General features: G+C 39.4%; 1 protein-coding gene across 18 annotated transcripts in view; it reads left to right on the top strand.

The window, feature by feature from the left end:
• Positions 1 to 11,298, top strand: part of XPNPEP3 (X-prolyl aminopeptidase 3) — a 74,975-nt gene extending 63,677 nt beyond the window's left edge. For 6 of the 18 annotated variants that reach the window (XM_070599451.1, XM_070599453.1, XM_070599446.1 and 3 more), the window contains 3 exons: positions 4,520 to 4,700; positions 6,035 to 6,155; positions 7,655 to 11,298. In XM_070599451.1, coding sequence (XP_070455552.1) covers positions 4,520 to 4,700; positions 6,035 to 6,155; positions 7,655 to 7,821 — 469 coding nt within the window. In that variant the 3' untranslated portion in view covers positions 7,822 to 11,298. The remainder of the gene's footprint in view (positions 1 to 4,519; positions 4,701 to 6,034; positions 6,156 to 7,654) is intronic. The other 12 variants (XM_070599448.1, XM_070599460.1, XM_070599457.1 and 9 more) reach the window with 6 other exon arrangements.
• The last annotated feature ends 4,279 nt before the right edge of the window (positions 11,299 to 15,577 follow it).

A 15,577-nucleotide genomic window follows, 5' to 3' on the forward strand; every position in this document is an offset into this window, starting at 1 on the left:
AAAATGTACAACTGAAATCTCACAAGGTTGTAATCTATCATAACATTAATAAAAAAATAAAAAAAAATAAAAAAAAATAAAAAAAAAAAAATAAAAAAAAAGAACTTAAAAATATTTAGTAATTTTGTGGTGGGGTGGAATATAGGAACACTCATAGATGATACAAACATAACAATGTTGATAGTGGCTGAACCTGGGAGATGGGTATGTAGGTGTTCATTGTAGCATTCTGTTGTTATATTGAACCATTCTTATTTGGGGACATTTAGATTGTATCTATTTTAATTATTAAAAAAATCACAGTGTACCCACTCACATCAATGGACAGATCATCCAGACAGAAAATCAACAAGGAAATAATGGAGCTAAATGAAAAACTAAAACAATTGGACTTAATAGACATATATAGATCACTTCACCCTGAAAGAGCTGAATACACATTCTTCTCAAGTGCACATGGAACATTCTCTAGGATAGACCATATGTTGGGAAACAAGGCAAACCTCTACAAATTTAAAAAAGTTGAAATAATAACAAGCATCTTCTCAGATCATAGTGCTATAAGGCTAGAAATTAATTACAAGAAAAAAACTGAGAAAGGCACAAAGATGTGGAGACTAAACAGCACACTACTGAACAAGCAATGGATCATTGAAGAAATTAAAGAAGAAATTAAAAAATACCTGGAAACAAATGAAAATGATAGCATGCCATACCAACTCATATGGGATACAGCAAAAGCTGTAGTAAGAGGAAAATTCATCGCAATACAGGCACATCTTAACAAACAAGAAAAATCCCAAATAAGCAACCTTAAAGCACATCTAACTGAACTAGAGAAAAAAGAACAAATGAAGCCCAAAGTCAGCAGAAGGAGAGAAATAATAAAAATCAGAGCAGAAATAAATACTATTGAAACGAAAAAGGCAGTAGAAAGGATCAATGAGACAAAGAGCTGGTTTTTTGAGAAGATAAATAAAATTGACAAACCACGAACGAGACTTACAAAGAAAAAAAGAGAGAAAACTCAAATAAACAAAATCAGAAATGAGCGAGGAGAAATAACAACAGACTCTGCAGAAATACAACAGATTATAAGAGAATACTACAAAAAACTATATGCCAACAGAATGGATAACCTAGAGGAAATGGATAAATTCTTGGACTCCTACAATCTCCCAAAGCTCACTCAAGAAGAGGCAGACAATTTGAACAGACCAATCACAAGGAAAGAGATTGAAACAGCAATCAAAAACATCCCAAAGAATAAAACCCCAGGACCCGATGGCTTTCCTGGGGAATTCTACCAAACTTTCAGAGAGGATTTAATACCTGTCCTTTTCAAGCTATTCCAAAAAATTAGGGAAGATGGAACACTTCCTAACACATTCTATGAGGCCAACATCATGCTGATACCAAAACCTGACAAGGACACCACGAAAAAAGAGAACTACAGGCCAATATCACTGATGAACATAGATGCAAAAATTCTAAACAAAATTTTGGCAACCAGAATTCAGCAATTCATCAAAAGAATCATACATCATGATCAGGTGGGATTCATACCAGGGACACAGGGATGGTTCAACATCCGCAAATCAATCAACGTGATACACCACATCAACAAACTGAGGAATAAAAACCACATGATCATCTCAATAGATGCAGAGAAGGCATTTGACAAGATCCAACAGCCATTTATGATAAAAACTCTGAACAAAATGGGCATAGAAGGAAACTACCTCAACATAATAAAGGCCATATACGACAAACCCATAGCCAACATCATATTCAATGGGCAAAAACTGAACGCCATCCCCCTGAAAACAGGAACGAGACAAGGATGCCCTCTATCACCACTCTTATTTAACACAGTACTGGAGGTCCTGGCCAGAGCAATCAGGCAAGAAAAAGGAATAAAAGGAATCCAAATAGGGAGGGAAGAAGTGAAACTCTCGCTGTTTGCAGACGACATGATCTTATATATAGAAAACCCCAAAGAATCCATTGGAAAACTGTTAGAAGTAATCAACAACTACAGCAAAGTTGCAGGGTATAAAATCAATTTGCATAAATCAGTAGCATTTCTATACTCCAGTAATGAACCAACAGAAAAAGAACTCAAGAATACAATACCATTCACAATTGCAACAAAAACAATAAAATACCTTCGGGTAAATTTAACTAAGGAAGTGAAGGACCTATATAATGAAAATTACAAGGCCTTTCTGAGAGAATTGGATGACAACATAAGGAGATGGAAAGACATTCCATGTACATGGATTGGAAGAATAAACATAGTTAAAATGTCCGTTCTACCTAGAGCAATCTACAGATTCAACGCCATCCCAATCAGAATCCCAATGACATTCTTTACAGAATTAGAACAAAGAATCCTAAAATTCACATAGGGCAACAAAAGACCCTGAATTTCTAAAGCAATCCTGAGAAAAAAGAACAAAACGGGAGGCATCACAATCCCTGACTTCAAAACATACTACAAAGCTACAGTAATCAAAACAGCATGGTACTGGTACAAAAACAGGTGCACAGATCAATGGAACAGAATTGAAAGCCCAGAAATAAAACCACACATCTATGGACAGCTTATCTTTGACAAAGGAGCTGAGGGCATACAATGGAGAAAAGAAAGTCTTTTCAACAAATGGTGCTGGGAAAACTGGAAAGCCACATGTAAAAGAATGAAAATTGACCATTCTTTTTCACCATTCACCAAAATAAACTCAAAATGGATCAAAGACCTAAAGGTGAGACCTGAAACCATAAGGCTTCTGGAAGAAAACGTAGGCAGTACACTCTTTGACATCAGTATTAAAAGGATCTTTTTGGACACCATGCCTTCTCAGAGAAGGGAAACAATAGAAAGAATAAACAAATGGGACTTCATCAGATTAAAGAGCTTCTTCAAGGCAAATGAAAACAGGATTGAAATAAAAAAACAACCCACTAACTGGGAAAAAATATTTTCAAGTCATATATCTGACAAAAGCTTAATATCCATAATATATAAAGAACTCTCGCAACTCAACAACAAAACATCAAACAACCCAATCAAAAAATGGGCTGGAGACATGAACAGACATTTCTCCAAAGAAGATATACTGATGGCCAATAGGCACATGAAAAGATGCTCATCATCGCTGATCATCAGGGAAATGCAAATCAAAACTACACTAAGATATCACCTTACACCCGTTAGAATGACAGAAATATCTAAAACTAATAGCAACAAATGTTGGAGAGGTTGCGGAGAAAAAGGAACCCTCATACACTGCTGGTGGGAATGCAAACTGGTGCAGCCACTATGGAAAACAGTATGGAGATTCCTCAAAAAATTGAAAATAGAACTACCATACGATCCAGCCATCCCACTACTGGGTATTTATCCAAAGAGCTTGAAGTCAGCAATCCCAAAAGTCCTATGCACCCCAGTGTTTATTGCAGCACTGTTTACAATAGCCAAGATGTGGAAGCAACCTAAGTGTCCAGCAACAGACGAATGGATAAAGAAGATGTGGTACATATATACAATGGAATACTACTCAGCTGCAAAACAGAACAAAATCATTCCATTTGCAATAACGTGGATGGACCTTGAGAGAATTATGTTAAGTGAAATAAGCCAGCGAGAGAAGGATAATCTGTGTATGACTCCACTCATATGAGGAATTTAAAATTATGGACTAGGAACAGTTTAGTGGATACCAGGGGAAAGGTGGGGTGGGGGGTGGGCACAAAGGGTGAAGTGGGGCACCTACAACATGACTGACAAACATTAATGTACAACTGAAATTTCACAAGATTGTAACCTATCAATAACTCAATAAAAAAAAAATCACAGTGTATATTTTTGTACATTTAGCTTTTTTTTGAGTTTCAATTATTTTCTTAGGGTGGATTCTTAGAGCAGAATTACGAGATCAAAGTTTATGACTATCTTTAAGGCGTGTGATTTAATTGTCTGTACTAATTTATACTCCCATCAATGGTGTAAGAAAATACACATCGTGTATGACCCCAGCTTAACTTTTCCCCATCATTGCTAAAGAAATTATTCTTCTAAGGACACATAGAAACTACTAAATTACTAGTAGCCAAAGTATTCTCTAGTTTATCCCATGGCGTCTGCTTTGCCTGTAAGAAAATGGCTTTGCCTTTTTTTTTTAATGGTAAAAAAAAATGGAAAGGCTCAAGGGTGAGCCTGGTATGGCCCTCCATTCATGTGCATTCATGGCTGGGCAGGTCTTCTAGCCTCACCTCAGGGGTATCTGCTGACCATTTGAAGGAGAGGCTGTTGCTGCCCCAGCTTGAAGGAGTATTGCTCTTGCTGTGAAGCATCTAGAGCATGATTAAGGTTCTGTCAGTAATGATACATTAGTACGGGTTAAATATCAGCAATGCCCCATCATCCCCTCGGAGTCTTTCTAATCAAATTTAGAAGCAAACTTGCAATATCAGATAGTTCCAAATTCAGATTCTCTGGTTTTCCTGTACACAGGTTCACGGCCCCTCAGGCAGAACTCTATGAAGCTGTCCTAGAGATCCAGAGAGGTTGTCTGACCCTCTGCTCCCCTGGCACAAGCTTGGAGAACATCTACACCATGATGCTGACACTGATAGGACAGAAGCTTAAAGAATTGGGGATCATGAAGAACATTAAGGAAGATAATGCCTTCAAGGTACTTCACTTCTTTTGATGCCAGTTCTCAAGAACACCTGACATGCTGCTCAGTTCTTATCCTATATAAAGCTAATTAGATTTAGAAATGGTCTTTGTGATTCTTCGTCTGTAAGAGGGCCTTGGGTTGAACATGGATTAAAACAAAAGGAGTCAGTACTTATTTCTCCCAGAAGATGGCAGCACATTCTGGTTCATTGCATAGTGTATAACTAGCTCAATTGTCAGAAAACATAAAATGAAGACTGGTGCGGACAGGATGGCAAAGGACACAAAAAGGAGGAGAGATTAACTCTTAGTTCTTTTTGTTTTTGTTTTTGTTTTTTTTTGAGGAAGATTAGCCCTGAGCTAACTACTGCCAGTCCTCCTCTTTTTTTTTCAGCTGAGGAAGCCTGGCCCTGAGCTAACATCTGTGCCCATCTTCCTCTACTTTATATGTGGGATGCCTACCACAGCATGGTGTGCCGAGTGGTGCCATGTCTGCACCCAGGATTCGAACCGGCGAACGCCGGGCCACCAAGAAGCAGAACGTGCGCACTTAACCACTGTGCCACCAGGCCTGCCCCCTCTTAGTTCTTTTGTGATTTTGAAGAGGTAGAGGTCGAAGGGGAGGGTGTTTGTTGCTTCATTGATCTTGAGACCTTAACAGTATTCTTAAGGGCCACGTCTTTAGTGAGTTTCATCTGCATCCAAAATGTGATGGTGTTCAGTAAAAACCTGAAACCTCAGCTTTAAATTAAGACATCGGGTGGTCAAGCCAAACAGACCATTAAGGCATCTGCCATCTCCAAGTTTAGGCTGCCAGAGTTTCTTTTATCGGTAGGACAGAAGCTATAAATTCCTCCTGCTCCGGCCAACAAACCTTTAGTTAACAGGTAGAACTATCCAAGCTGGTAAATGCCTAATAATTACTGTGTTATTTGGTGTTTCATGTCTACTCTACAAGTTGCTGTGAGATACTTAGGGTCTCCAGAGTAGGCTTCCTGAGGGATGTGTGAACATTGAAAAGAGAACTATTCTGACATAATCATCCTCCCTCCCTCAAGAAAAACGATTTTCATTTTCCATAGTCATTACTGGGGTTACCCAAGTCAGCATGTGTGTAGTATATTAAATACTGGGAATGCAAATGTGGATTAGTTGGAATGCCATTGGCAGAATTGCATACAAGAGGTGGTAGTTTATCAGGTCTCTTAAGCATTAGCCCAAGGATAGGTTAAACAAGTGGCAGAACCTTGGGGAGGCATTAACACATATCTCACTAATTAATACATGCCCAACTTTCTCCTTAAGGGGTCATTGCTCCAATAACACTGTGGTAACTATCTTTTCCAGGCTGCTCGAAAATACTGCCCTCATCATGTTGGCCATTACCTTGGGATGGATGTCCACGACACTCCAGACATGCCCCGTTCCCTCCCTCTTCAGCCTGGGATGGTGATCACAGTGGAGCCAGGTAAGGGGAGGTGCGAGCAGCCTCTGACTCCTTGGGACATGTAGTAGTCGTGTCAGATAGAACAGTAAAATAAACATGGTTTATTTTTACCTGAACCAATATAATTAAGTTAGGAGAGACAGGAAAATGAATCTTTCCAGTGTAGAAGGGAACTTTATTTTAGATTTTCTGGAGCTTTCTTATTTAACATCACACAATTTGTTTAATTTGACTTCCCCAATAAACAACAGATGGGGACTACTTTCTATAAGTAGATATTAGGAAATAAATCTTTTTAACCCTGCCTTTGCCAGGGCCAAATTATACTAGTCTCCCATGTAGCAGTGGCGGCTGCCCATGCTTCCGGAAGCCCCCATTGCTTTCCTGCAGAAAGACCCTCAGACTTGCCGTGTTCTCAGTTGCAACTCCTCTGCAAACTGCATTGAAGTGCCTGCATTATCCTGCTTGTTAGTATTAAAATCTTTCTCCTCAGCTTCAGAGAAAGCTGGCAATCTATTGGCCCCCTGGCTGGAATGATGCTGGCATTGGGCAGAATTCAGCAGAGAAGTGGCCACAGCGGAATGTGAAGACTGATATTCCAAGAGTCAATTTTTAAACACTGATACTGTTTTTATCATGAAACTGGATCTCAATCTTATATTTCAGGTGTTTTCATCTCTAAATTATGGCTGGGGCACCTCTTCCATGGCACCTTTTGAACGTAGTCATATGTTGCTCTCTGTGGCCTTGTGTGCTATTTAGTCCCATCTAGTTGGTGCATGGGGGCTTCGACTCCATTTTCCTTTGCTGATCCCTTCCTTTTCATCCCACAGCGCATCTGTGAGTGTAGCAGAGGAAGTTCACAGTTTCTTTAATATGAAAAGACCTGTTGTCTGTCTGACGTCATGATTAGAAAGGGTACCTAAGGGGTCTTAGAATGTTCCAAATGTTCTTTAAAGTCATCCTGTTTCTCTCTTACTTTACATCATGTGTAGCAATTACATTTATGACTTGTTTGAGAGGGCTTATTTGAGTATTTCCTCAACTTCTGGTTGTTCTGGCTAATAATCGCTAAGTAAGTGGGGTTTTATTAGTACATTTTAAAATACCTATGTCTTTATTTTAGGAAAGTTCCGTTTTTCCAGGGGCCTATTAGGCAGAGAAAGAATGCATTTATATTATTGCTGGTTCCCAGCATATACTGATATGCTCGTAAGCTAAGTAACTTTAGTGATCTGCTGGAGCCACTAAAATGTAACAGAGTCATGACCAGCACTCTTGCAGTTGTGTGGAGCCTGTAGTCTAATGTACAAAGTATAATAATCGTTCTAGTAATGATAGCCAACCTCCATTGACCATTATGTCCCAGACACTTTTATATGTATTATCTCGTTTAATCTCCCAAACTCTTTAAGATCCCAATTTTACAGATGATTTGAAACAGAGACATTAACTTACTTGCCCCAAATCATCCAGTTCCTGCCATTTATGAGCAGCACATTCTTTTTTCTACTTCTCAGGCATTTATATTCCGGAGGATGACAGAGATGCTCCAGAGAAGTTTCGTGGTCTTGGTGTGCGAATTGAGGATGACGTAGTGGTGACTCAGGACTCACCTCTCATCCTTTCTGCAGATTGTCCCAAAGAGATGAACGACATTGAGCAGATATGCAGCAGGGCTTCTTGACCCTCATGGCAGCCCATGTGCATCTCAGGTTTCAGAGGGGTGTGTGTTGGCGTCTGTGCACATGTGCTTTCTGAGTGTCTCTGTGTGTGCGTTTATACTCACGTTCCACTTAGGAGTGAGACGGCTGTATGAATGTATGTAATTGTGTATTTGGTGTTTTTTTTGTTTTAAGTAGCTAGACATCTGAAAAATTGAATTTTTGAACTGTATGTTATTGCAACTTTAGTATCATTAATTCTGTAGAATTAATGACCCACGCAAGTTTAATTTTTAAACGTAAAGAAAGTTCTTGGTTACATATATCCATGCATTCCAGGTGGCAGATTTAAACGTACAGAAAATTCTCTCCTTCTCTGCAGGTCTTTCCCTTTCTGCACTTTTGCTGAGATCCACCTGATATCAGAAGATGTTTGTGTGATGCTTATATTTTGAGCTAATCACCAAGGGCTCTGCCTACACTAAAAGTCACCCGTGAGTGATTGTTGGTGGCCAATATATACCTTCCGTAACTCCTACCTACCTATTCCAGAGCCTGCGTATCTATTGGAGCCACATGAGCCCTCATGGGCACTGGTGCCCTGCAGTCCCACCATTCAGCCACAGTCCAGATCCCAGCAACACTAACTATTGAACAAAAAATTTTGAGCCTTTCTGGCTATTTGATTCCCTGGGCCCTAGAAAGTATTTAGATTCTTGATAAGGAAGGAAATGGAAGAGAAAGAAAAGTATATATGTGTCTGCTATAGATCCAGACCTCCATCTGTCTGTTCTCAGTCTAAAGATGATCCTTTCCCAGACATCCATGCTTGCTTTATAGATTCTTAATGCGCTAACCCTCATAACACACCCTTGAAGGTGCTGCGCTGGCCAAGGGCGGATCCTCTCCTTACCCTGTTAAAGTCAGAGGAATGGTACACAGTATTCAGAGAGACACCCCTCTTATCCTTCTGTGATTTCCTCTAGGTGCTGATAAAACAAACTCTGGAACGCACCAAGTACCTGTACACGTCCTGTAATCCTTTTCTTTCTCTGACCTTCGCACTGCAAGGGCGGTGGTAAAGAGTCCTATTTCCCTCAACCCAGCGTTGGATGCAGTTCTACAGCAACTCAGTTTGCAGAGTGAATGGGGCTAGATTGTTGCAGACGGTTTATTCAGAAGCTTCTGTCATAGAGGGAAGCTTTAAGAATTAGTGTGTTCACCTCCTTTAAACCTGGCTATGATGAGCCCCAGATGTATAAAACATGCTGATTGTTAAAGCATGAATTTGAGGGTTTTTAAGAAAATTTTTGTAATAGGGAAGCACAGGCTAGGGGATTAATACTCCCTCTAGTGCTAGAGGTTTGCCCATCTTCCCAGGAAAACCCAAGGTACAGAGCCCAAAGCAGGCAGGCAGTGACTTCATCAGGAGACAAAGACAGTGTTGTAAACCAAAGTGATACAAGTTGTGTCCTGACAGTGCTCACCCACGAATGCTTGGCTTCGCTGACCTTCTCTAAGCAGCTGTGGGAATGGATGGCTGCACAGCTGGAGTCATCATCCCCGTGCCTGCCCTCCCCTCCTCCCTCTAAATTCTCAGTCCTGTGCTACTTTCTAAGAGAAGGGGGCTGAAAATAAAATCCACAGCTGGCTTCTCACTCCCTGGTCTCTGTGGCCCCAACCACCCTTTCCTTGGATTGAGTTTCCTTTGTTCATTTACAATCCTGAAATAAGGAATTTCCTTTTCTTCCTGCAAATCATTTTCTGTGGTTTTCAACTTTCTAGCTAAAAGCCTAGGTGGCTTTTATGTATCGTAGCATACTTGAACATGAAACAGATTTCTTTTGGTTAGATTCCAGTCAAGTTCTGCAGATGCTGTAAGTAGTACTTGGAATCTAAGGCTGTGGTGGAATTCTTCTGGTGATTTTCAGTTCCTGACCCAGGTATCTGGTCCTTTGAGTCCCTGATTAACCACAGCAGGTAGGCATTTGAATCAGACTATAGAACCATCAAGAGATGACATGGTGAACATCTCAGAGCAACCTTTTAGGGGCTGTCTGAAATTTTCAGGATTTGTTGAGCAGATAATTGTGTACAGTGCAGGAATCTCAGTCATTCTTAGCCATTCCACAGACATGTCCCGCTTTTCCCTCCATGTCTAAGTAAAATAAATACTTCATATGTTTACAGGCTCTTCTAATGAAAACCTTAATTTAAGGAAAAACCCTTTAAATGTTACACTGGAATTTTTCTCCCTGAGTTGGAGAGAGATGGTTGAATCATTAACGATACTATCTAAATGAAGGAAGCATGCTTTTATGTGTTTATTTCAGGAATCACTGTTTTTCCCCATAATCAGGAAACTGTGACTGTGATTTTTATTTGAAACACAGCAGTAGAAATACTGGAGTAAAAGCTCTTCTCTTCTCATACTCATAATATCCAAGCTAGGAAGGTGCTCCTGATGGTGGCTTAAAGTTCTCTGTGTGTATCTTCTTTCAAAATATTGTTATTTTGTTGCGAATTTTTATAAGGTCAGACAGGGAAAATTCCTGCCATAGACATCATATCTTCACTGAGATTAAGCTCCATAAAACAATTAAATCCACAGATAAAGACATTGTAACTCATCAAAATAGAAAATGTTGAGCTTGGTGATTTTTCCAAACATACATAACCAATACTCTCTTTAGCTTTTTTAATAATAGAAAGATTCCAAATCTGAAGCATGAGGGATGCCTCCCTCTCCTGTGCCCACGTCAGAGATCATGAGTAAAGCATAGTGACTGTCCCACCAGTCTGGCTATGACCTCGGAGTCCTTTGTAACACACTGTTTCCAATAACTGCTACCAATGAAACAGAGTTGGGATTTGAGGTAGACCCTATCTGCCATCCCTCAATTGGCATGTGATAGATGATAATGTAACTTATGTCTGTATGTCAGAGACCAAGTGAGGGCTCAGCACAGTGGCAGCATGAAGGGCCCTGCTTGGAAGAGGTTTGTATGGTAGGGTTAATTTTAAATTTTAGTTTCCTGAGGTAGGATCTATAGTCTAAAACTTAAGCTGATAGGGTTAATTTTTAAGCCTGGGCAAATATACTTCAAGCTGAAGTGTTTAATGCTTCTGGTATAGGGAGAAGGTGAATACATCATTAAACCCTAACATTAGAGCAGAATTTCACTGTCACAAAGCACATGGGCCCTCCTGGCTGCTCTTCTTACCCTGCCTGGGGTAAGCATGAGTGTTGTTGGGATCAGGGGTCCTCACCAAAATCAAGGCCTCTTGGGGTGTGCTTCGGGAAGACCTGAGAGAGCTGCAGTCTTCGTTAGCATTTCGTGAAGCTCTGTGTGACTTTTGTGCAATTATAGAAGTTCACTTTGGACAAAACGCTGTTACTTTTTAAGGCTCCATGCACAGAAAATAGATATGTCATTCCCCAACAAGGGAAAAGCATTTGTTACTATCATTTTAAAAATAAACTATAAAACAATACAAAAGTGTATAGCGTGTATGTGTTATTTTGAATCTAGAGTCTGCAGCTTTAAATGTGAGAACATTTTGTCTTACAAAATATTCTATTTTACAAAGTATTCATTAACTGCTGTCACAAAATCATGTAGCAAACTTGAGATGGTCTTTTCAGTCATAGAGGGAAAAACCAGCGGATGAGATCCAGGCCATTAAAAGATTGACTCTTGAGAGCCAGCCATGATGGCCTAGTGGTTAAAGTTCAGTGCTCTCACCGCTTCAGTGGCCTGAGTTCGTTTCCCGGTTGAGGAATCGCACTACCTGTCTGTCAGTTGCCATGCTGTGGCAGTGGTTCACATAGAAGAACTAGAAGGACTTACAACTAGGATATACAACCATGTACTGGGGCTTTGGGGAGGGGAAGAAAAAAGATTGGCAACAGATGTTAGCTCAGGGCAAATCTTCCCTAGCCAAAAAAAAAAAGATTGACTCTTGAGGATCTAATGTATAACCTGGTGGCTATAGTTGATAACACGGTATTGTGTAATTGGAATTTGCTAAGAGAATAAAACATGTTCTCATCAAAAAAACATATGTGAGTTGATGGATGTGTTAATTAACTAGATGGGGGACATACTCCAAATCATTACAGTGTACACTTTAAATATCTTACAGTTTTGTCAATTATACCTCAATAAAGCTGGGGGAAAAAAGGTTGACTCTCCATAAAACTGACCTTAGGTCTCCAGACAGCCCCTGTAGCACTCAAAACTAAACTATAGCCATGAGCATTTTATGAAGAATGAATTTTGTGGGAAAGTAGGATTGATTTGTAAAATTGTACATATGTGAACTTTCTCTGTGAGGCATATAAACAATTCTAAGTGTAGCCATCTCTCCGTATTAGGAATCCTTTTTAAAATCTGAGGCTCTCTCTCTAAGGCATGCTTTCCAACGTTTTTCACATCTTGGCACATATAAAGATATTTTTTGTATGGCATAATGGAATAAATGTGAGGGGACCTAGGAATGTGTACATGGGACTTGAAAGAAAAAAATTCATTACATATCCTTTATATAATTATGATAAGAAAAGAAAAATAATATATACAGTTTCATAGAAATTTTTGAATTTGTATAACACTTCCAAAAAAATAATTTTTAAAATGTCAATGAAAGACTTAGCTTACTTCTGGGAACATGACTTTTATGATATCAGGGTGAAGCATCTATACAACTCCTGATCCAGACTGTTAAGTGGTAATGTCCAGATTCTTCATAATCACTGTCTACAAGAAACTTGTTTGCACAAGGAGGTGACAAAAAATTTAAAACCAATAGGTGGAAGTTAACAGATAGACAAGGAAAACTGATCGGTGGTTACCAGGGGAAAGCGGGGGTGGGGGGAGGGCACAAAGGGTGAAGTGGTGTACCCACAACATGACTAACAATAATGTACAACTGAAATTTCACAAGGTTGTAAACTATCATAATCATAATAAAAAAAATTTTAAACCATTTTTATGATCATTCAAAAATTTATGCTTGAACTGATGAATGGATAAACAAAAAGTGGTATATCTATACAATGAAATATTATTTCAGCCATAAAAAGGAGTGAAGTACTGATTCATGCCACAACGTGGATGAACCTTGAAAACATGCCAAGTGAAAGAAGCCAGACACGAAAGGCACAGTGTATGATTTCACTTATATAAAATGTCCAGAAGAGGCAGATCCACGGAGACAGAAAGTAGATTATTGGTTGCAAGGGGCTGAGGGCAGGGGAAATGGAGAGTGACTACTAGCAGGTACAGAGTTTCTTTCTTAGGTGATGAAAATGTTCTGGAATTGGTGGTAGCTGCACAACTCAATATAATATTGAATTGTATATTTTTAAAGGGAATTTTGTGGCATGTGAATTAAATCTCAATAATTTACAATTGAAATTTAAAGAACCCAATACTCTTCCTTTCATCTACTAATGTGAAATTTCTTATAATGTGGATTTCTAATCAAATTGAAATCATTTATATCAAATATCTCAAGATAATGATGCTATATAATTCACTGACTGTACATGTATTTTTAGAAGTCACTCTGCACAAAGCTTTGACCACAAAGATCAGACGTATCCAGTGTATGTGAAGCAGAAAGCCAGGCTGCCTAGAGCTGCACCTGCAAGGAGCCCCGGCCCAGTCTTCAGCCCCATGACACTCATGGCCAGCAGCACCTTGGATATCATGAAACTAACTGCTCCAGCAACTCCATGGCTCCCTTGTCTTTGCTGAGCCACAGTGAACTCAAGAGCTGCTGCTGAAGTAGATGACCAGGGGACAGCACCCCTCCTTAGCCATGTTTCAGTGAGTCCAGGGCTCCTGGTGATAGGTGACAGGTAAGGGGGCTCTGGCTGCCCCAACGTCCATCCATCTGGCCATCCTGAGGACAGAGGGGATCAGTATCTCCCAGCACACCAATTTGAAGGCACATTTAGGGTATTTAATTTAGGATCATAAAATCTAGAATTATACTGACCAGAGCTTACTTCGAACATAAAAATTCATGGCACTATGTAAATATTGATCCAGATTTCCACCAGTTTTTAAACCCCAGTGGCTCTGGATAGTAGCCACTAAAAGCCGTCTTTCTTTTCCTAGGAAGTTTGAGACTGGGAAGCCTACAATGGTTTATCAAAAATGTTTGTAGGAATAGTCATCTCAAAAAATGTTATTCGCTATCTTATTGCTCAGTGTTTGGGTATGCTCCTCTGCATGTTACATAGATTAAAATTGCTAATAAACTATAGCCAATCCCTGCACTGATTATAATCTGGGCAGTGCACTATACATTATACTTGAGTGATTCTCCTTTACAATAGGGATCACTGTGCATAATGAATTGTACTGGCCATTCATCGCATAAACTAGCTAGAGCAGGCAGAGTCCACCTGCAGAAGCCTGAAGAGTCTGCTCGCGACAAAAATATTGATGACAGTAGGGCAGTTCCTCAAAAAATTAAATACAGAATTATCATATGATCCAGAAATTCCACTTCTGAGGATATATCCAAAAGAATTGAAAGTAGGAACTCATGCAGATATTTGAACACCCACGTTCACAGCAGCGCTATTCACAATAGCCAAAAGATGGAAACAACCCAAATGTTCATCAACGAATGAATGAATAAACAAAATGTGATGGATATATACAAAGGAAACCTATTCAACTTTAAAAGGGAATGAAATTCTGATACGTGCTATAATGTGGATGAACCTTTAAGATATCATGCTAAGTGAAATAAGCCAGATACAAAAGGACCAATATTGTATGATTCCACTTATATGAAGTGCCTACAATAGTCAAATTCATAGAGACAAAAAGTAGAATAGAGGTTACCAGGAGCCAGGGGGAGGGGAAGGAGGATTAGAGAGTCATTGTCTAGCAGGCACTGAGTTTTAGTTTAGGAAGATGATAAAGTTCTGGAGATGGATGGTGGTGATAGTTGCACAATAATATGAATGTACTTAATGCCACTGAACTGTACACTTAAAAATGGCTAAAATATTAAATTTTATGTATGTTTTACCACAGTAAAAAATTTTAATTAAAAAAAAGAACTATGTTAGCATGTGGGCAAAGGAAAGAGGAGAGCTAAAGGCAGACTGAGGTTGACAGCATTTAAGTAGTTAAAATAAGAAGAAAAATGCTAAATCAGTATCACCGAATAACAGGAGTTTGTGATCTTATGGTCCCTGTGATATTCAGACTATGTTTGAAGTATCATGTGTATTTTGGGGTACCTATTTTTTAAAATACATACCCAAGTGAGAGTTACCAGGAAGTAGTGTCATGAAAAGTAGTTGAAAGAGTGGAGGCTATTTTGGGTGGAGAAGAGAAAGGTAAGAGGAAGCATGACGGCTGGCTCCGAATATCTGAAAACCTATCATGTAGAACATTTCATGTTATGCTGCTGTATTAGGCAGAACCAGAACTGATGGGTAGAAGCTAGCACTCTTATAGAATCAGAACTTTAGAAGTAAAAGGGATGTTAGCGACTTTGTCCAACCCCCTTACAGATGAGTCTAAAAAGATAGTGACTTGCCTTAGATCACACAGCTGGTTAGCACAGTTGGGTTTATAAACAGGTTTCCTAGCTCCAAGATCGGGGTGCTTTTCACAACAGCATGCTGCTTCCCACAGCCCACTCCAAACCATGTCCAATCATTTCGAGATTTCAGTACCTTTACCTTCTCAGACTCAGCTAAATTTGTACACCGCCCCCCCCCCCCATTTTCAATGAAAATACCAA

Source organism: Equus przewalskii, chromosome 29 (genome assembly GCF_037783145.1).
Source record: "Equus przewalskii isolate Varuska chromosome 29, EquPr2, whole genome shotgun sequence".
Lineage (NCBI taxonomy): Eukaryota > Metazoa > Chordata > Mammalia > Perissodactyla > Equidae > Equus > Equus przewalskii.